General features: G+C 45.1%; 1 protein-coding gene across 1 annotated transcript in view; it reads right to left on the bottom strand.

The window, feature by feature from the left end:
• Positions 1-8,901: 8,901 nt before the first annotated feature.
• Positions 8,902-22,544, bottom strand: part of EPB41L1 (erythrocyte membrane protein band 4.1 like 1) — a 75,287-nt gene continuing 61,644 nt past the window's right edge. The window contains exons 16-20 of the mRNA XM_023724957.1: positions 19,235-19,321; positions 18,293-18,376; positions 16,113-16,193; positions 15,655-15,771; positions 8,902-9,429 (exon numbers count right to left, since the gene is read on the bottom strand). Of these exons, the coding sequence (XP_023580725.1) occupies positions 9,421-9,429; positions 15,655-15,771; positions 16,113-16,193; positions 18,293-18,376; positions 19,235-19,321 (378 nt within the window). The 3' untranslated portion in view covers positions 8,902-9,420. The remainder of the gene's footprint in view (positions 9,430-15,654; positions 15,772-16,112; positions 16,194-18,292; positions 18,377-19,234; positions 19,322-22,544) is intronic.

Raw genomic sequence — 22,544 nt, forward strand, 5'->3', positions numbered from 1 at the left:
TGTGTTCCTGGTTATCCAGTCTTTATCAGAGTCACAGTGTTACAGCTGGCCTGTTACCACCCAGTCTCAGCATCCAGCCATACTCAGGCCTAGAGGAGAGCCTCAGAAACCCAGCTGCAAGCCCAAGAAGAACCAGTCTCCAGCAGCAGCAAAATCACCCAGTCAGTCCCTCCAGCCAGTGTCGTCTGGCAGCTCAGGCCTAGTCGGTTATCTCAATGTGTCTGTACTGAGGGAGATTACCTGCCTGTCTTGTTCTCCATTGTTTTCCTGAAGCTTAGCACAGAGCCAGACACAAAGGCTCAGCTCGGAACGTATATTATGTATTTAATTTATAATGATAGTAATTGGGTATTAATAAATAGCTTCCATTTAAGAGCCTAGCTCTGGGCTAGGTGGTTATATTAGTCAGGGCTCAACCAAATTAATAGAACCAGAGGAGATACATATTGAGAGATTTATTGCAAGGAATTTGCTTATGCTGTTGTGAGGACTGGCTAAGCAAGTCTGAAAACTGTAAGGCAAACTATCATGAAGAGCAGGCTATTAGAAGGGTAGGGTGGAACTCTCTGGCACAAGCCAAAGCTACTATTCACAGGCTGGATTTCTTCTTCTTCAGGGAGGCCTCAGTTCCGTTTTTATGGCCTTTCAACTGATTGAATCAAGCCCACCTGATTATCTAGATAATCTCCCTTACTTAAAGTCACTGATTATGGACTTCAATCATATTTACAAAATAACTTCACAGCAACACCTAGATTAGTATTTGATTGAATAACTGGGGACTGTAGCCTAGCCAAGTTGACATGTCAAAAAGGCCATCACAGTGGTATACATATATTATCTAATCCCTACAGCCATCCTGGGAAGTAGATCTTATTCCTGTAACTTAGACTTTATCCACTGTAACACATATGCAACCAGGCTGGCTTGAGCCAAACTTGTTCTCACACTGTGTCCACCTAGAGATCAGTTTTAGCGCACCATCACATCCCACAAAGCCCAAAAGACAACTTCAAAGCATGGGAAAATGTCAATTTTACTCGCGATTTCAGGGAAAGATGAAGAATGCCACACACCAAAATGTTCTCTTCATTCTCCTATCAATATCTTTGCTCTTTCATAAGAGTTCCCCTAGAGCAGCTAACGTATTCACTATTCTCTCCCCACTCCCACCACCCACTTTTTCTAGGCTTCTGCTTCCTCCTCTTAAAAATTCATCTGCTTGCAGTAAAATAAACTTGAACCAAACAGCATTCAACAATACTCACAACCACCCACTCTAGCATGCCATAGGGAAGAGGGTGTATGTGTGGGGCAGAGTATTGCCTAGTTCATCCCACTGTTGTTGTTGTTGTTAGGTGTCATCAAGTCCAATCCGACTCATAGCACTCATAGCAACCCTATGTACAACAGAACAAAACACTGGCCAGTCCTGAGCCATCCTAACAATCGTTGTTATGCTTGAGCCCATTGTTGCAGCCACTGTGTCAATTCAACTCATTGAGAGTCTTCCTTTTTTTTGCTGACCCTCTACTTTACCAAGCATGATGTCCTTCTCCGAGACTGATCCCCCCGATAACATGTTTGAGGTATGTGAGATGTAGTCTCGCTATCCTTGCTTCTAAAGAGCATTCTGGTTGTACTTCTTCCAAGACATATTTGTTCGTTCTTTTGGCAGTCCATAGTATATTTAATATTCTTCGCCAACACCACAATTCAAAAGCGTCAATTCTTCTTTGGTCTTCCTTATTCATCGTCCAGCTTTCACAAGGATAGGAGGCAATTGAAAACACCATGGCTTGGGTCAGGAGCAACTTAGTCTTCAAGGTGACATCTTTGTTTTTCAACACTTTAAGAGATTTTTTGTAGCAGATTTGCCAGTGCAATGTGTCCTTGGATTTCTTGACTGCTGCTTTCATGGGTGTTGATTGTGGATTCAAGTAAAATGAAATCCTTGACAAATTCAATATTTTCTCTGTTTAACATGATGTTGCTTATTGGTCCAGTTGGGAGGATTTTTGTTTTCTTTATGTTGAAGTGCAATCCATACTGAAAGCTGTAGCCTTTGATCTTCATGAGCAAGTGCTTCAAGTCCTCTTCACTTTTAGCAAGCAAGGTTGTGTCATCAGCATAATGTAGGCTGTTAATGAGTCTTCCTCCAATCCTGTTGCCCCATTCTTCTTCATATAGTCCAGCTTCTTGGATTATGTGCTCAGCATACAGATTGAATAAGTATGGTGAGAGGTTACAACCCTGATGCACACCTTTCCTGACTTTAAATCATGCAGTATCCCCTTGTTCTATTTGAACGACTACCTCTTGGTCTAAGTACAGGTTCCTCATGAGCACAATTAAGTGTTCCGGAATTCCCATTCTTCACAATGTTATCCATAATTTGTTATGATCTACACAGTCAAATGTCTTTGCATAGTCAATAAAACACAGGTAAACATCTTTGTTGTATTCTCTGCTTTCAGTCAGGATCCATCTGACAACAACAATGATATCTCTGGTTCTACGTCCTCTTCTGAATCCGGCCTGAATTTCTGGCAGTTACCTGTTGATATACTGCTTCAGCCACTGTTGAATGATCTTCAACAAAATTTTACTTGTGTGTGATATTAACGATATTCTGTAATTTATGCATTCAGCTGGATCACCTCTCTTGGGAATGGGCATAAATATGGATCTCTTCCAGTCGGTTGGCCAGGTAGCTGTCTTCCAAATTTCTTGGCATAGATGGGTGAGCACTTCCAGCACTGCATCTGTTTGTTGAAACATCTCAATTGGTATTCCATCCATTCCTAGAGCCTTGTTTTTTTGCCAATGCCTTCAAGTGCAGCTTGGACTTCTTCCTTCACTACCATTGGTTCCTGATCATATGCTACCTCCTGAAATGGTGGAACATTGACCAATTCTTTTTGGTATAGTGACTCTGTGTATTCCTTCCATCTTTCTTTGATACTTCCTGCATCGTTTAACATTTTCGCCATAGAATCCTTCAGTATTGCTACTCAAGGTTTGAATTTTTTCATCAGTTCTTTCAGCTTGAGAAATGCCGAGCATATTCTTCCCTTTTGGTTTTCTAACCCCAGCTCTTTGCATCTGGCATTATAATACTTTACTTAGTCTTCTCGAGCTGCCCTTTGAAATCTTCTGTTCAGTTGTTTTACTTCATCATTTCTTCCTTTCACTTTAGTTACTTGATGTTCAAGAGCAAGTTTCAGAGTCTCTTCTGATATCCATGTTGGTCTTTTCTTTCTTTTCCTGTCTTTTCAATGACCTCTTGCTTTCTTCATGCATGATGTCCTTGATGTCATTCCACAACTCGTCTGGTCTTCAGTCATTAGTGTTCAACATGTCAATTCTGTTCTTGAGATGGTCTCTAAATTCAGGTGGGATATAATCAAGGTCGTACTTTGGCTGTTGTGGACTTGTTCTGATTTTCTACATCTGTGGAAAGAGATGATGGAAAAGCTCAATATCATCAGTCTGAACAAGGCCGGGGCCGACTGTGGAGCAGACCATCAATTGCTCATATGCAAGTTCATCCCACTACTTAAGAGATTATTTCTACTCCCTGCACTAGCTCTGTTCTTGTTGTTAGGTGTCATCGAGTGGATTTCAACTCATAGGGACTCTATGTGACACAGTAGAACTGCCCCATAGGGCTTTCTAGGCTGTAATCTTTACAGGAAGGAACCCTGGTGGTGCAATGATTAAGTGCTTGGCTGCTAACCAAAAGGTTGGCAGTCTGAACCCACCCGGTGGCTTTTTGGAAGAAAGACCTGGCAATCTGCTTCTGTAAAGATTACAGCCAAGAAAACCCTGTGGGGCAGTTCTACTCTGTCACATGGAGTCGCTATGAGTCAGAATCAACTCCATGGCACCTAACAACAACAATCTTTACCCTAGTAAGTAGGTATTAATAGTCCCAATTTACAGAATAGAAAACTGAGGTTCAGAGAGGTTACAGAGCCAGAGAGTGACAGAGCTAAGATGCAAGCCAAGGTCTGACTGGCTGTTCTTGTCTCTGTGCTGCTCCTCCTTAGCTTGCCTGTCACGCTTTCTTAGTGACAGCTGGCCACACCAATCAGTCTCAGCCAAAATCCTTCTCTTACTAGGTTGCAGACTAGACTGAGCCCTGCAGTCATGGTTAATCACTATGAGCTGCTGCAGGATTAACTAGAGACAGCCTCCATCAGTCACAGTCATGGTATCAATCTCAGCCTGTCATGTCAGTTCCATTTCCTGCAAGAAGAAGCTTAGCTCCTTCCCTCCACTCCCGATTCCCAGTCTTACATACTGAACTCTGTGATCTGGTATCAAAGCTCCCTATTCCAGGTGGGCTCAGCATCTTCACAGAGACTCCGGGGTACTCAACACTGAAGTTGTAGATAGTGACCTGAGAATCTCACCTTGTGGGGCACATGCCCAACTAGATCAAGGTTTCTCAACCTCAGCACTATTGACATTTGGGGCCAGATAATTCTTTGCTGTGGGAGGCTGTCCTGTGCCTTGTAGGATAATTAGCAGCATCCCTGGTCTCTACCTCCTAGATACCAGTAGCGCCCCTCAGTCATGATAACTAATACTGTCTCCAGACATTGTCAAATATTCCCTGGGGGGCAAAATTGCCTCCCCTCCTCGAGTTGAGAACCATTGATCTGCATGAACCAGCTCCAGATTATTCCCAAGAAGCACAGACGCTGGCCCTGTATTAATGGGAGCCGAGAGAGAGATTCAGGGTGTGTGGGGTCCTAAGGAATTGTGTAGGGACCCAATGTTTGCAAACCAAGTTCTATCCCAGAACCTCAGGGGGTGACAGACAGCTAAAGGAAACCTACAGAGAAAATGCAGGAAAGGATTCACAAAGCTCCTAGTAGCAATTGCCTCTGGCAATAGATGGGGTGGGGTGGGAGTCGGTTCTGGAGAGAACAGAATCCTGCATAGCCTTTTGTATGATTTAATGGATTACCTTTTCAAAGAAATGAAATAGCCATTTAGTATTTGGCATTATGGGGAAATACTCAGGATATAAGTGAAAGAAATATTTAGAATGCTATTTACAATGTGACTTCAACTCTGAAAAAATACATGTATGTGGAAAAAGACTGGAAGAAAAATTGTGAGATTTTGGGAAATAAAAAAAGGTGGTCTGGGGCTAGTAGTGCCTGGGTAGAATAAAAAGGAACGTGTGGAGTGTACACCTCAGATAGTCCAAGAGATGAGTTTGGGTTTTACATGGATTATGATTTTTTAATATTTTTATGAGGACTACCTTTCTTTGGCAAGTGATACTAGTTTTCCATTTGTGGAAGCAATATATTTTCCTTTTAAAATAAACTTGGTTTTTGAAAGTTAGCCAATTTAAAGAAAAAAGATAAGTCAATAATGAAACAGGTGATACAGGGATACGACCACATACATGAAGGCGGTAGGCAAAGTCTGACGTAGGGGGTTGCACGTACATTACCCACCAGGCTTCCTAGAAGCAGATGTCTGAGCAGGGGGTGTTACAGGAAGTGACCCCAACATAGGTGCTCTTCTTTGAGGAAGAGGCAGGACCACGCTGTTCCTTCACGAATAAAACCCCTCGGTGTCTTGCCTGTACACTTATTGTTCCCACTGCCTAGAATGATCCCACCCAAGTTCTTCACATTACTGGATTTTCTCTTCATTCAGCCCAAAAAATCACCTCCTCAGGGAGGCCTTCCCTGGCCACCTTATTTAAAGTGGTCTCCTTCAGTGACCCTCCATCCCTTCCCCCTGTGTATTGCCCTCCCAGTGATAATCCCTCTGTAACTGCCTTTGACAAAACAGCTTCCGGGTTTTGCTGTTTCCTCTACTAGCCTTTGAGTTCCTGGAGGCCAGCAACTTCGTCTTATTTGCTGTTGTATCTGCAGAGACTAACCCAAGTCCTGGAACACATTGAGAGCTCCAAGTATGTGTTGAATAAAAGTATTCTAAGTTGGGATTTCTCCACCCCAGTTTTAGCCCTTCCCACTATGCCAGCTTGTACCGCTAGCCAAGGCCAGAAATAGAGATGCCAAGGCAGTTTGTGGTTCAGCATCAAACACATTTATTTCACTTTTATTGAGTATACAAGAACAGAGAGCACACGCATACAGCACAGAGCACTGAGGTGGGGGAGCGCTGGGACGAGAGAGGAGAGAGAGGTGTGAGTAAAGGAACAGGACAGCATCGCAGTTGGTTTGTAATGTGCTTTTGGAAAAAAAAAATTATTTAGAGTCATGTTGCTCATGCAATTTCAGGCCAGTCTTGGAATGTGCTTGCAGGGTTCAAAAACTGAAACAGGTCCTGGCACTTCCTGTACCTTCCCAATGGAAAAGATTCCGAGAAAGCAAAGTAAGAGAAAATGAAGATCTGGAGGATGGCAGAGTGGGAAAAGCCCCTGGTGAGCATCTGGTTCGACTTGCTCATTTTGTGAGTGGGGAAACTGAGGCCCAAAAAAGGAAGGGGCCAGTCCGACGTCACATGGTGAGTTAGAGGCTGAGCCAGGATGGCCACCCAGAACTCCTGACTGCCCCTGGGGGCTTTTTCCACTTAGCCTCCTGGGTGGAGAGGCAGCATAGAAAGGATAAGAAGCGTAAAAAAAGACAAAACAGGAAAAGTAGGTTGAAGACAGACAAGTGTCTATATTCTCTCTGAAGAGGAGGATGGGGAGGAAACAGTGCCCTAGATTCAGCTTTGCCGCTCCCCTCCTCCCTGGTGGCGCTACCTGCCTCTCTGTGGAAGGAAGGTCAGAGCACTCGTGGGATGAAGAGCTCCACAAACCCTGGTCACCTCATCCCTGCCCTGAAGTCACACACTCCGGGGAGAGCGGGTCAGAGGCAAAACCCAGAACAAAGATCCTTCCTCTGAGGTGTGCCCGGCCCGCTCAGGCCACCTACAAAGACAGGGTGGCCCAGAGAGGATGAAACCACACCAGCTTCTTTCTTGGCCCAGAAAGAGTGAGAGTTCTCAAACTGAGAAAGGTAGAAGGTTCTGTGGTTTCTCCACCAGGATTGTAAAAGGAACCTGGTGCGTGGAAAGCGTGCCCTGCACTCAGGGGAGATAGGGTGGGCCGACTGGCCTGGTCCAGGGGGAAGGTGGCTGACTCTGCCATCTGAGCCTGGCCCTGGTGCAAGGCTCTCTGCCCGTTCTCCTTCCCATTTGTCCACAGAGGCAAATGCTTTCCTGAGCCAGCACCAGCTAAGCAGTGAAGTGTGTATGTTGTTGGTGTACCTGCTAAGCAAGCCAAGCGGGTGCGTTTATCCTGGGCAATGGCAGAGTCCATAACTTGGAGAGAATGGGGAAATGCTGTCAGAGGGACCAGCCACGGTTGGAGATACTAAGGCTCGCTCAGGTGGCTTTCCACGTCCTTCCCCTCCCCTCACACTTTCTCCTTCAGCCCTAGAATGATACCTGGCACAGGTAGGTACTCAATAAACATGTGTTGAATAAATTTATTGGCTGCTTTAGAAGCAGGACTGGGGAGGTCAAAAGGGACTGAGAAATTAAAGTGCAGTGGGGACACTTCCCCTCAGACAGGGGCTTGCTCAGCTCAGGGAAGCAGCTTTTGGCAGGCAAGCCTGGGAAAGCCTGTGTGTGCCCAAGTGCAATGCCAACCTTGGGACAGTATCTTCTCCAAGGGCTTCTGTGGTCTCAAGGCAATTTCTGGGACTCCAAAGACACAGGCTCAGGGCTCAGATGCTGATGGAAGGGTAGGTCTCCAAAGCCAGGGCCTTATACATAGATTGAGCCTTTGAGTAACACCACCTTTCACCCTCAGCTTGTTCTGGGGCCTTTGGAAATGCAGTTTAGGCCTATCAGGGACGCACTCTGTTCATGGCCTCTTTACCATGGCTACTCTAGCCCAGGAAGAAGTAAATGATTCAGAATATGGGAGGGGTAGAGGAAGAGACTGAGCTGGGAATGTTTAGACAGCCAGGTTAAAGCCACCATCCTTTCCATGACCGCAATGTGGTCAGAGAAGGGTAAGACATGTGGCAAAAAAGAGAGGACTAGAAACCAACGCAAGTCCCCTAGAGAGGTAGGGGGACTGAGCCAAAGGACCTCTGCTGGGGGGACCTCAGCAGCCGAATCCTAACACTGGACCTCATGCCTGAGCACAGACCAGGCCCTGGCTGCCATGCCTGGGGGTGAAGGCATCATGGACTGGCATGTTCTGGACTACATTTGTGTTGCTTCCTTCTTGCCAACCCCCTCCCCTCCATTTGGAGACCCCACTCTTCCCCACCAATCAACCAATTACAAACACCACACACTGTATTACTACACTGAATCCGGCAGCCCCTTCTGTGAGCCAACCAACACCCAGAGTCCGGCTGTCCTTAGCTGGGCCAGTTCAGTGAGATCTAGGAACCTTGGGATACATCAATCACAGTCAGATAATTATAATTTTAAAATGTCAGCTTCATACTTACCAGCACTGTTTATTTTAATATTTGTTTCCTGTTATATGTAATATACATAACTTAAAAGCACATCCATACAAATCTCCTACAAGCTGCACCTTCATAATGAGAAACCATAAAAATACAATGTCTACTTCCCTTCTGTGGCTTGGTTTTCTGTTCTTGCTTTCTTTTCTTTTCTTTCTCTCTTTTCAAATGAGAATTATCTGTGGTGGCCCTCAGCAGGGCCAGGACACAGAGGGTGAGGGGTAGGGGTTGGGGAAGTGGGAGGAGGGAGCCGAGACAGAAAATGACAACAAGACGCGTGAGAGTTGAGGGTGAAGGGAGGTGGTAGAAAGGAAGGTGGATTTTGCAGCCCAGTGTCAAGACCCAAAAAATAATAATCCAGTGTTCCTCCTCCTCCTAAGTAGGGAATTTTCTCTCTTGGAAAATGTTTGACTGTGCGTGTCTTGCTGCTGCGACTTCTCTTGCTTTGCTGCAAAAGTGTTTTCCTTTGCATTCAAGTGGGCAACAGATGCTGGGGAAGAACAAATGGAACGCTCGTCCACTAAATGTAACGTGCAGAACCAGAGTCATATTGTACTTCTACAATCATAATGGTCTGGCTTGCTTTTGTCATTAGGCAGGGGAATTGCAGAGCGAGGGATTATTGTTGTCATAAATTGTTTTTTCCTGAAAAATTCCACCAATTCTTCAATTTGTCTGCAAAGGAAAATGTAGGTGTTCAGATGTTGGTTGTTGCTGTCGCTGACTGCTCCACCAGCCCCAGCAGCAGTGCAAGGACGCGGTGTTTCCTGTATATATATCTATATCTATATATATCTATATATATATGCTTTTCCTTTCCCAGTCTTTCATCAGGGACAGTACATCACTGCTGGGACACTGGTGTTGAGTCGGAGAATCCAGAATGAAGGCCCCTTCTTAACGGTTCTCTGGCTTGGCTTGGACCAGAAATGCCAGCATCTCTTCACAGAGGTCAGGATTCCTGGGAGCCAAAGGTATGGGGTGGGGGAAGGTGAGACAGGGGAAGAGGAGAAAGGAGGAGGATAAGAAAAGTTAGGAACTTTTTGTCATTCGTTCTGTTTAATTGTGGTAAAATATATATAACATAAAATTTGCCATTTCAACCATTTTAAGTGTCTAACTCTGTAGCACTAATTATTTTCACAATGTGGTACAACCATCATCACTATCTGTTTCAAAACTTTTCCATCACCCAGAACAGAAACTCTATACCCACTAAGCACTGACTCCTCATTACCCCCTCTCCCCAGCCCATGGTAACCACTCATCTACTTTCTGTCTCTATTTGTGTATTCTAGATATTTCATATAAGTAGAATCATACAGTATTTGTCCTTTGTGTCTGGCTTATTTTCACTCAGCATAAAGATTTCAAGGATCACCCATGTGGTTAGTGTGTATCAGTACTTCATTCCTTTTTCTGGCTGAATGATATTCCATTGTACGGATATACCACATTTTGTTTATCCATTCATCTGTTGATAGACATTTGGGTGGTTTCCATCTTTTGGCTATTGTGAATAGTGCTTCAGTGAATACTGGTGTACAAGTTGTCATTCATTTTTAAATACATAGCAAGTGGTTTTTTAGCTAACCTTTACTGTGTGCCAGGCATATGGCTCAGTAAAGTGACTTGTCCAAGGCCACACAGCTTGTAAATGGCAGCAGAGATCTGATCCCACATCTCTCTGACTCCAATGCCCATATGTTTTTGTTTGCTTGTTTGTTTCCATGGAATTAGTATCTTTTGTTTTGCCACTGAAAATTTATTAAAGTTTCCTGTAACACTGAGTAGCTAAGATCACAATCCTTTCACTTTTTCTTCCCATCTTTTCTCCATTCTAAGAAATGTTTAGTCATGATTGCAGATGTTCTTTTTTTACTTTCCTTTTTTCCCTGTGGGCTTTTTTAGTACAGGCTGCTATGTTATGGGGATTAAATCCCAGAGAGCAGTGTTTAAATAAAGAAACTGGAGCCTGGATTCTAACTCAGGTTTGTGTGACTCCAAAAGTTAGTGGTTAAGAATGTGGGCTCTGAAAACAGACTCCCTGAGTTCAAATCCCGCTCCCTAGCTCACTAGCTCTGTAATCGTAAGCAAGTTTCTTAACCTCTGTAAGCCTCAGTTTTTTCCTCTGTAAAATGGGTTCGGCCTCATGGGGTTACAGGGAGAATTCAAAGCAAGCGTCCAGCATATACTAAGTGCGGAATGAATACTGGCTGTTATTATTACTAGTGTTGTTGTTATTAACTTAACCAACCACTATTCCAAGCTCCTTGAGGGCCAGGGCTGTCTTTTAGTTATCTTTGTCTCTCCAGTGCCCAGCACATAGCAATACTCAAAAACATGTAATAGATGGATGTATCATTCCAGTCTTTTACCACCTACATGGTCAAGTGCTCATAGAGTCATAGAAGAGGAATCCTTCTTGGTTCATTTGACAGATAGGAAAACTGAGGTCCAGAAGGGTTCAGTGACTTAGCAAGTTGGTAGCACCACCAAGACTAGAATCCAAGACTCCTACTTCGGAACAGGACAATTTTTTGCCCCCTCATTTCATTAAAATTTTGAAGGTTAGGAAGCTGGGCTAGGTGCTACCCGCTTGCTGGCAGTATTTGGGAGACAGGCCCTGTCTGAAGGAGGCCAGCCAGTGGGAGAACATGGAGCAGAAACCATATGTTTGGCCTGTGAGGTTGTAGGGAAAGAAAAGGTTCTGTGTAAGACAGGTGTGCTCTCCACACCCACAGCAAGAACCGCAAGGAGAAAGAACTTCAGGAAGGAAGGCCTAGAGTCAACTGAGGCAGGGACAGATGTTCCTGAAGGATTCAGTGAGGGGAGAGAATATGAAGACTGGGAGGATGGACGCTCAGGTGGAAACAGGGTCTTGTGCCCCAGGCTGGTGGGGGAAGTTTATGGTCTGACTTCCTCAGGGCTCTCATCAATCCTTAAACATAGCAAAATATCAGAAGGACAAGCAGGTTCATACTTGCTGAGCACCCTCTGTATGTGAGACACCATCCCATTAGGTCACAGCAGCTCCTGAGGTAGGAACAATTAACTCCATTTTACAGATGAGGAAACTGAGGCCCAGAGAGCTTCCTCAGAGCACACAGCCTGGATATGTTCTTTCTACTCAATTCTGCTATTTCCTAATTGGGGACTTTTTTTTTTTTCTTAGAGTAGCAGGTCGCAGCCTAAGTTTGCTCATCGGTTAATAAAGTACCTGCCCTAGAAATCTGTGTAAACATGATTCTGGGTGTGTAGGGTGTCTTTAAAAGCCCATGGACACTTCAGAAGCATGAGGGAATTCTAAACAAGGCCTAGTTAAAATTTATTCTTCTCAGCTTATTACAGCAGGGCCCCTATGTGCAGCATTTTGTTAGCATACTTCTAGTTAATAGTAATAATAGTCATAATTAACTTTTATTGAGCATTTACTATGTGCCAGGCACTGTGCTAACTACCTTCTATGTGTGACTTCAGTAACCCTATGAGGGAGATCCTATGAAAAGTCAGTGTGGTGAGGAGGTTAAGACCATAGGATGGTTTGAAATCTAACAGAGAAGGTTTGAATTTCTAATCAATCCATAACTTCCCCAACTCCATGACTTTAGACAAGTCACCAATGTCTCTGAGACTTGGTTTCCTCATTTGTAAAGTGAGGAAGCACAGTGAAATGAGCAGATAATAATATTTACATCAAGTGTACAGCACGGTCCCTGGAAGAGAATAAGCAGTCCATACATAACAGCAATTGTTATTACTATAATTACTATTGTCATCTGGCTGATAAAGAAACATAGGCTGATGTGGTTAAATAACCAGGCCAAGGTCACATAGTTAATAAAGGGCAGGGCTGAGACATGCATTCAGGTCTAGAGGACTGCAGAATTGTTCCTTGGGTTACCAAAAAGACCAACGTTTTTCAAGTACTTTAAAAAGGAGTTTTCTAATGGAGTACTGATACATGCTGCAACATGGATGAACCTTAAGAACATTATTCTGAGTGCAAGAAGCCAGTCACATATTGTATGATTCCATTTATATGAAATGTCCAGAACAGGGAAATCTATAGAGAGAGACAGAAAATAGATTAGTGGTTGCCAGGTGGAGAGAGGGGAGAACAGAGAGTTGTTACTTAATGCTTATTACCCCATTGTTTGGGGTAATGAAAAAGTTTTGGAAATAGATAGTGGTGATGAATGCACAACACTGGAATGTCATTAATGCCATTGAAATGTACATTTAGAAATGATTAAAATGGCTAATTTTATATTATATATAGTATTTTACCACAAAAAACTTAAAACATAATTTTTAAACCCACATTAATACACCTAACTTTTTTTTAAAAAGAAGGAGTTTCCTAATTCAGAGAAGACCCCCTCCCCGCCAGAATTAGTGAGGTCTGACTATGCTAACAGTCACAGGTAGTTCCTACTTGGCTATAACTAACGATAAGGTGTGTGGGCAGAACAGGCAAGGGAGATACTTCTGTCTCTCCAGGGCCACATAAACAAGGTGACCTTTACAGAAGGATCCAAAAGAGAGACATAGGGTGCATGGTGGTGCATGGGGCAATGGTATCAAACAAAGAACTAAAGGAGGAGTGAGGAGAAGGAAATGAGACAGCAAAGTAAGCCATGAGGTGGGCAGACGTAAAAGACTGCATGGTGGTGGGGTGGGCAGGATGTGGAGGCTGTGATGAGAGCACTGAATGGCCAAGGAAAATGGCAAGGGGGAGCCTGGGGACTGGCTGTGAATGCCCTGGGAACGATGAGGAGGAGTAAGTTCGGGAATGGAGAAGACACTTGAGAAACACACAACAGACTCTCTAGGGAAGCATATCAACAGTCAGAGGACTGTAACTGGAAAGGTGCTTGCTCCATCTCTTCATTTCGCAAAGGAAGAAATTGAGTTCCCACAAAGGAAGAAACTGACCCATGGTCACATACTGGGTCAGAGGAATAGCTGAGATTAAAGCCAGGTCTCTGGATTCCCAATACAGAGTTCTTTGCATCAGTGGTTCTTACATTACACTGTACATAGACTCTCTTAAGGATCGACGTATAAATAAAGAGTCCCAAGCAATACAGATTCTCAGGCCCTGGCCCAGGCCTACTCAATCAGAGTTTACGGAGATAGTTCTCTAGCATCTGTATTTTAAACAAGCTCCTCCCCAGGTCATACAGCCAATCCAGCACCAGCTTGGCAAGTGTCATACACTCTACCATGATGAGATCTGGAGGGGAAAAAGCAAGAACAACTGGACAACTGAGCGGACAAGAGTGACGATCGCTTGAACGAAAGCCTGAAGAAGGCTGGGAGGGAGGCTCTGCCCATGCTCAGCTTACATTTCTTTTGACCACTACTGTCCAACAAAAATAGAATATGAGCAATGGGAACCTAATTTACTGTGTAAACTGTCACCAAAAACACAGTAAAATATTATTTAAAAAAGAGAGAGAGGATGTGAGCCATATATAGAATTTAAAATTTTCTAGTAGCCACATTTGAAAAGTAAAGAGAAACCGATGAAATTAATTTTAATAATTATTTAATTAACCCAATATATCCAAAAACATTATCATTTCACATTGCGATCAATACAAAAATTATTAGAGTTATTTTACATTCTTTTTTTTTTCATGTTAAATCTTCAAAATCCTGCATGTATTTTACCCTTAAAGCACATCTCAACTCAAATCAGCCAAATTTCAAGTGCTCAATAGCCACGTGTGGCTAGTGGCTACCATATTGGAGAGCCCAGAAAGGGCACTCCATCATCACAGAAAGCTCTATTGGACAGCACTGGTCTCGACCAGGGATTAGCAGCCTTTCAAAGTGGCAGGAAAATGTTTCAGTCCTTTCTCTTCTGACATTAAGGGTGGTAATTAAAGGAAGAGAAAGAAACATTCTTGTATTTTTCTAGAAAAACTTGGTTCCCATTCAGGGAAAAGGGTAGAGTGGAGATTTGTTATTTGTGGGGGGCCTTTGAGAAGGATTTTGTTTTTCATTGTGGAATAACATGTGAAATGTGTAAAGTGTACACATCTAAGTGTACAGCTCAGTGAATTTCACATATGTGTACACTCATACAACCACCACCCAGATCAAGACACAGAACATTTCCAGCACACCAGAAGGTTACCTTGGGTCTCTTCCCTGTCAACACTACACCCCAGAAGTAACCACTATTCTGTGTTTTATTGTTGTTGATTAGTTTCCTATATTTGAACTTCGTATGAATGGAATCATACGGTGCACTCTTTTGTGTCTGGCTATTTCACTCAGTGGAGCCCTGGTGACGCAGTGGTTAAGAGCTTGGCTGTTAACTAAAAGGTCAACAGTTTGAATCCACCAGCTGCTCCTTGGAAACCCTACAGAGCAGTTCTACTCTGTCCTATAGGGTCGCTATGAGTCGGGATCAACTCAGTGGCAGTGGATTTGGTTTTGGTTATTTCACTCAACACAATGTCAGATTTTTTTTTTTTTACAGGTCTGATAAAATTCAGTAAATTTCCAGAGGGGTTAAAAGAAGCCCTCCCCGCAATTCACACTGTAAAGCCCTATATGCTGCCATACCATCTTATCCCTCTTTTTCACCATGGCCTTCATGGCCCATAAAGAAACATTAAAATATCAAGGCCCCTAAGATTCTGGCACCAGGGGGCCTGAGAGGTCAAAGGTTTGCTATCTGGCAAGACAGATGGAACCAAGAACTCTGGTCATCATATCCCCTTCGCAACATCCAGTGACCTGTGATGGAGATGGAGACTCAGGGACAGGACTATATGGCATTGGGCCTAGTAGGACTTCTCCTGACTTCTAGCTTGTAGGCCTGATCAATGAGGTCAAGCTTGCCTCTATCTATCCCACCTCAGTACCCACGGTTAACCCTCTCTCCCCTTTTCTTAACCGTTTCTGGATTCACTTTTTTGGGTTTGGAGCCTGAGACCCCAAAGAAGCTGAGAAACCAGTCTTCCTTCTCCTCCCCACTTTGACTTGTCATATGTGGGAGAGCTACCGTATTCCTTTGAGCCACAAGCTGTGAAGTGGGAGGGGTGTTTCAAACCTGAGATAGAGACCAAGCCACTTGCTGGGTTCTCAGATGGAAATGACCTTCAGAAGATTTTTGCCACTGTTCCCTCCTCCCTGTCATGGCTGCTGAACTTCTCATAAGCCTTACCTGTGGCTTCTTGTCCCTCTCCTCCGGGGATGGGTCTGTTTCTCTGTATACGACAGCTTTGGTTACCAGCATGTCAGGATGCTGTAGTTTGGCCTCCTTGATGGCTAAAGCTAGAGCCTGGCAGAAAAAAACAGTGAAGTGAGGAACCATGAAATATCAGATATGTGAAAGACCTTGGAAACCAAGTAATCCAAGTCCCTTATTGCACTGCTGGAGAAACTGAGGCCCAGGGAGGGACAGTGGTTCCATAGACTTAAAGGGAGAGGCTACAGCTCAGGTTGTCTGGCTCCTTCTGGCTCCTATTCAATGCCCCTTTCTTGGGGGCTACTTGTCAGGATAGGATCAGCAGGAAATGGATACTTTTTTTGCCCTACGGGCAGCCATCCATGGGTAACCCAATATGCAAGAGATTGGGGACCGGGCAGTGTCACTCGGAATAACATTCCCTATCCCCATACCTGGTCTTGATCAACATCTTCGTCCCCAGTAATGATGATTCGCTTCTCGATCCTTGTCTCAGAAAACCCTCCTTTCACAGTCTGCAGAGGAGAGGGAGGCAAGGTCACCCTTGGGTCCTGCTGGGAGCAGTAGCCATAACAGGGGATCTATCCAAAGTGTCTCTCAAGGGCAAGTCTGAGAACCAGCCGTTACTTTCTCTCCTGGCTTCCTCAGTTTTTCCTTTTCTGGTTTTGGGACTTCAGAGAGCAGAGCTTGCCTGGATGCCACCACTCCTCCAACTACCAAACTGTCCCATCTAGGTCTTCCAAGCCCAGCTCCAATGCTGTCTTCCTGATCCTGGTTGACAATGATTCTGCCTTCCTGCCCCGGGATTCCCTGAACACCAAGTTTGTGTCTCTCACGGTTCTGGGCCTCTCTGCCTTGCACTGACCTTATTTATGTACGTGGGCTTGCTCACTTCACTAGGGCAGGGCCTGTGTTTTGTTCATCTCGGTATCCCCCCTGCCACCCCCCTCCCCATCAATTCCCCTGTCCACTCTGACCAGGGCAGGTGCTGAATGCAGATTTGTTGAATGAACACATGAATGGAATGTGAATGGTGACAAACTTCTACCTTAAATGACTCCAAACGATACCACAAGAGAAAATTTCATTGTTGATACTTATACCCTCTGCTGACTTCTGAAAGGGTTGGGTTTAGGTGCAAGTTTAGAAGAAGATGTGATAGAACCATATTAAAGGAGGGTGGTGGCTGAAGGAAATCCAAGCTGGAGTCAGGAGGCAACTTTGTGGGGAGGCACTATTGAGCAGACAGAAAGAAAAGGGGGCACCAGTTGGCAGGGCCAAGAGGGACTTCGGGAAGAAGAGTTAACTAAGCTGTGTGCTGTGGGGTGTGTGATGTAAAACCTTTCCACAAAACCTTCAGTGAAGTCGACATTGCTCATGAATGCTTTTGGTGAGAATGTGATCTTTCTGGGAGATGTAAAGAGGTGCAGAGTCCTGCACAGGAGCAGGCAGTGACCGAGACAGTGTTTGTACACAAAGGGCCAGTGCTGCCTACCAGACTTCTCCATTTGGATGGCTTATCAGAACCTCCGGCTCAACCTGGCTCCCTGGCCTCTCTCTTCCAGGTCTCCATCCCTGGTCTAGGATTCCTCCTGTTTTCCTCCTGGCCACTCAGTTGTGGACGCATCAGCCACCTGCCTCTCAGCCCTTTATCCTGATTGGCTGAGTCATGTGGATGCTCCCAGAAGTGCCTCCCTTCTTTGGTCCTTCCCCTATTCTGACTCCCACCCTGACCCAGGCCCTCGGCCCTTAGGTCTGAGTTTTTATCAGTCTCCATAATACTTCCTCTTCTTTCTCCCATCTATTGCACATCCTGGTGGACCCAATCTTATCTCCTTAAATCTGTTTTCACTGGGACACTCCCCAATTAAAACAACTTGACTGACAGCTTTCCATTTTCTCTCAGACTCAGAGTCTCCATAATCAGATGTGTTCTGGTATTTGTCTTATTTGTCTGCATAGTCTGCTTACCCTGGCCTCAATCCAACCTAACTGCCCACAGTTACACCCCCTACATGCTGCTTCTTCCTGATAGAGCCCGCTCCTCCTGTTTCCCACAAACATGCATCGCTTATGGCCACCTCCAGCAGCTCCTAGCACAGTCTGACATAAGGCTGATACTAACACTTGCTCAATGAATGAACAAACAAATACACAGTTTCTGCTCCCATCTTCTGCTTTGCTTAGGAGGCCTGTATCTGTCTTCTCCTCTCTTACAAGTCCTACCTGGCTTTCCAAGACCTGTTCAAACCCCACTTTTTCCAGGAGACCCTTCCTGACTTTTCTGAAGCTCCCAGACTCTTTTTACCCTGCCCCCTTTAAATTCTTCCAGAACTTAAGGTCTATAAGGCACAAACGCATGGTTCACGATCACTTCAAAGGTGATACTCTTGTTGCCCCCACGCCCAGCTGTAAATGCTATAAGGGTAGCGTCCAAGGCTAGGACAACATGTAGCACAGAACAAAGTGACAGCACTCAAGAAACTGGTAACACCATAGGTATCCTTTGTCTGCTTCACTGATTAAGAAGCCAAAAAAAGCACAGCAATGGTAAGTGACCTTCCCAACCCCTGCAGCCAGGATGGGAGTGTATGGTGCCCTTGCTGCTACTCACTTTGGTAACATGGGTGGTGGTGGAGGTTGAGAGGGTTTCCGCGGTGGCGCCGTAGGTGCTGGTGAGGACATCTTTCCCGATGATCTGCAGAATATAACCACCCCCCACCCCGGGTGTCAGGTAAGGACGCAGGACTCTGAAGGGGTGGGGCTGGATGGGGTAAACCAAGGGCAGAGGATGGGCCCCATGAACGTGAAGTTTGGAAGCCAAGGTGCTTGGAATCACTGAGTCTAAGAATTCAAGAATACTGGAATTTTCAGAATCCTAGATCCATAAAATTCTCAAACCCTGGAATCTAAGATACCTAGAACCTGAGATTGCTGTAGGCTCAGAATCCTAATAGTACCCTAGAATTTAAGGATCCTAGAATCTTAGAAGAACAAACAGAGGGGTCGAAGGTGGAAACAGAGCCCTCCTGATCCCCCACCTGTCAGAGCCAGGAACAAGCTCTCTCCAGGGCTAGATGATGAGAATGACAGACTTGTAGAATGCAAGAGCTGAAAGAGACCGCACAGTGACATACTCAGGGTCACAGGGGTGGCCACCAACACAGCCAGGTCCAGAATCCAAGCCTCTGGACTCCTAGTCTAGTGCTCGTTCTGAACAGTAAGGTCAGTAAGGAAAGCAGATGCAAAGAGCTGTCACAGGTGACAAGGTGAAGGGCCATTTTACTCCCACACTGTCAACGCCCAGCTCAAGTGTGTGTGTGAGAGAAACAGAGAGAGAGCAGGAGGGGCTGTTGTGGAGGGCAGCTGACGAGATGAGACTCTGGTGTGCACCAGGGAACCCTGTGGGCATCTGAAAACAATCCAGCTTCCTGGTACTACACTTAAAAGGGCAGCCTTTGGGGCTCAACGCTGCACTGGCAGCGGGCCATCTGTGGAGCTATGCCCACATTCTCAGTGCTGAGTCCCCTAGCCTGAGCTGGCACTGCCCACTTACCGGAGAAAGAGAATGGATTTCCGTGGCCACCGTCTGTGGGCCTGGGATCATGGCAGCTGCCCCCTTCCCGGACTTGAGACTGTTCTCCTGGGGAAACAATAGTGCTCAGACCGCCAGGTCTCAGGTGGGCGGGCCCTCAGGATGGCCGGAGCAAGTAGCCACGTGGCTCTCACAGCCACATGGTTGAGTCGTAACATAAGAAGCAGAGTCTGAAGGCATCATTCAGTTCAGTCTCCTCTCATTCATTCATTCGTTTGCTCACTCACTCATTCACTCAACTGCTTTCTCACACACTTGCTCACACACACTCATTCCTTCAACAGACATTTACTGAATGTCTGGCTTTAGGGACACTGTGGTGAACAAGACACAGTATTGCTCTCTGGAAGCACTAACACAGGACTTGAGACATTCAGGTTCTCTTCCTGACTCTGCAATATTTTAGCCATGTGACTCGGGGCAGAGCCACTTCCTCTCTCTGGGCTTCATCGGTTCGTCTGTAAAAAGGGGCACCCACCCCACCTCCTATGGAGCCCTTATGAGGCCAATGGAGGAGAACAGGCTTTACAAACCCAAATCTGCAGGATAAATGACGAAGCATAGGCTGACTATTAATAATATAACAGTAGATACTGTTTTCTGAGTACTTGCTGTGTGCTAGGCATTATGCTAAAAATGTTACATGTGTTATCTCATTTAATGCTCATCACAACCCTAGGGAACAGTTTTTTTTTTTTTTATTGTTGTAATTTAAATGAAGTTTACATTTCAAGTTAGTCTCCCATACAAAAATTTATACATCCATTGTTATGTGACCCTAATTGCTCTCCCCTTACTGTGACAGCACACTCCTGCTTTCCACCCCTGATACTCCATGTCCACTCAACCAGCTCCTAACCCTCTCTGCCTTCCCATCCTACCTCAAGACAGAAGCTGCCTGTTTAAGTCTCTTGTATCTACTTGAGCTAAGAGGCGCACTCCTCACGAGTATCACTTTATATCCCACTGTCCAGTCCAATCCCTGTCTAAAGAGTTGTCCTCGGAAATTGTTTTAGTTCTGGGCTGATAGAGAATCTGGGGGCCATGTTTTCTGGGGTTTCTCCAGAGGAAATAGTTTTTTAATATTCCTATTTTAATATTCCTATTTAATATTCCTATTTTACAGATGAGAACTGGAGGGCCAGAGAATATAAGTGGTTTGTCTATCTCCCCCAGCAAGTTAGTGACAGAGCCAACATTTAAATCCATGTTTGTCAGACTCTAAGTCCTACATATTCTTTCTGCAACATCACTCTGTCCTCAAAATTCTTACTCTTGAACCAGCTCTCCTGGTTCTACCTTGGATTCTAACTGCTGGATTCAGCCTCCCTAGGATCTGGTTTGATATTCCTGGAATTGTCCAGGGACTTACTGCCCCACCTCTGGCAAGGGGCCTAGCTGTCTGCTTCTACCTCCCACTATCTGTACCATGTTAGGGCTCAGCGTTGTCTGTCCAGGGGCCTGGTGTCTGTTCTGCAGCTCCTTGGTGAATTGAATCCTGGTCCTACTCTGTGCATGGTACTAGATCTGGACCTCTGCCTACTCAGGAGCCGGTGAGCACAGAGACCCCATGCCCTGCCCCTGCCTCTCCCCTACACCTGCCTCCAGCTTGAGGCTGTCAATGAGCTATTTGGTAACTCATCCACAAGGTACTTCTCAGACTCACCCAGAGTCCCAGAATGTGGCCCAGCAGCAGGCCTTAAAAAGGGCAGGCTTCTAGGCTCAATGCTTCCTTTCTCCTGGCTTAGGAAACAGCCCCCGGCCCCTTTGGTTCCTGTTGTTACTCCAGGCTATTCTCCCCTAAAGTCTCTTATGTGCTCACTGCTCCCTTCTCAGGACAAAGCCTCACCTCCACCTTCACGCTGAAAACAGAGGCCACTAATGGGGAACAGATCACTCAAAACAAGGCCCATCTGCTCCTCCCTGTCTCTCCTGGATCTTCAGCCAGCCCTCTCTCCTGCCTCAAAGAGTGGTTCCTCTCCCTGGCCAAGGCGAACCCACCGTCTTCACTCCAGACCCTTCTTTCTTCATTCCCAGGACTCTCCTTCTCACTTGCCACCCTCTCTCTGGGCCACCTTAGCCACTCAAGGGCTTCTGCTGCCTCATCAAGGGTAACGTCCCTTATCTCGTTATATGTAGCCCGTATCTTTCTTGAACCCCAGACTTTTTTTTGTATATTAAATCTTTCAATTTATTTAGATCTTTATTAATTTCTTTTTTAAATTTTATTTTTTTATTGTTTTAAGTGAAAGTTTACTATTCAAGTTAGTCTCTCATACATATATTTCCACATACATTATTATGTGATCCTAATTGCTCTCCCTATACTGTAACAACACACTCCTCCTTTCAACCACTGATTTCTTGTGTCCATTCAACTAGCTCTTGACCCTCTCCACCTTCTCATCTCACCTCTGGCCAGGTGATGCCCATTTAGTTTCGTGTATCTACTTGAGCTAAGAAGCACACTCTTCATGAGTATCATTTTATGTCCCATAGTCCAGTCTAATCTTTGTCTGAAGAGTTGGCCTCAGGAATGGTTTTAGTTCTGCGTTGACAGAGAGTCCACAGGCCATGCTTTCCAGGGATCCTCCAGTCTCAGTGAGACCATTAAGTCTGATCTTTTTACTAGAATTTGAGTTCTGCATCTCACTTTTCTCTTGCTCCAGCAGGGACTCTCTGTTGTGTTCCCTCTCTGGGCGGTCATTGGTGGTAGCGAGGCACCATCTAGTTCTTCTGGTCTCAGGCTGATGCAGTTCTCTGGTTTATGTGGCCCTTTCTATCTCTTGGGCTAATACTTTTTTTGTGACTTTGGTGTTCTTCATTCTCCTTTACTCTACGTGAGTTGGGACCAATTGATGCATCTTAGATAGCTGCTCCCTAGCTTTTAAGACCCCCAATGCCACTCACCAAAGTAGGATGCAGAACATTTTCTAAATAAACTTCGTCATGCCAATTGACCTAGACAGATGTCCCCTGAAAGCATGCTCCCTGGACCCCCAACCCTGCTACTCTGTCCCTCGAAGTGTTCAGTTGTATTCAGGAAACTTCTTAGCTTTAGTTTAGTCCAGTTATGCTGACTTCCCCTATAGTGTGTGCTGTCCTTCCCTTCACCTAAAATAATTCTTGTCTACTATCTAGTTAGTGAATAACACTCACCCTCCCTCCCCACCCTCATAACCATCAAAGAATGTTTTCTTCTGTGTTTAAACCTTTTCTTGAGTTCTTATAATAGTGGTCTTATACAATATTTGTCCTTTTGTGACTGACT

Source organism: Trichechus manatus, unplaced genomic scaffold (genome assembly GCF_000243295.1).
Source record: "Trichechus manatus latirostris isolate Lorelei unplaced genomic scaffold, TriManLat1.0 scaffold00008, whole genome shotgun sequence".
Classification (NCBI taxonomy): domain Eukaryota; kingdom Metazoa; phylum Chordata; class Mammalia; order Sirenia; family Trichechidae; genus Trichechus; species Trichechus manatus.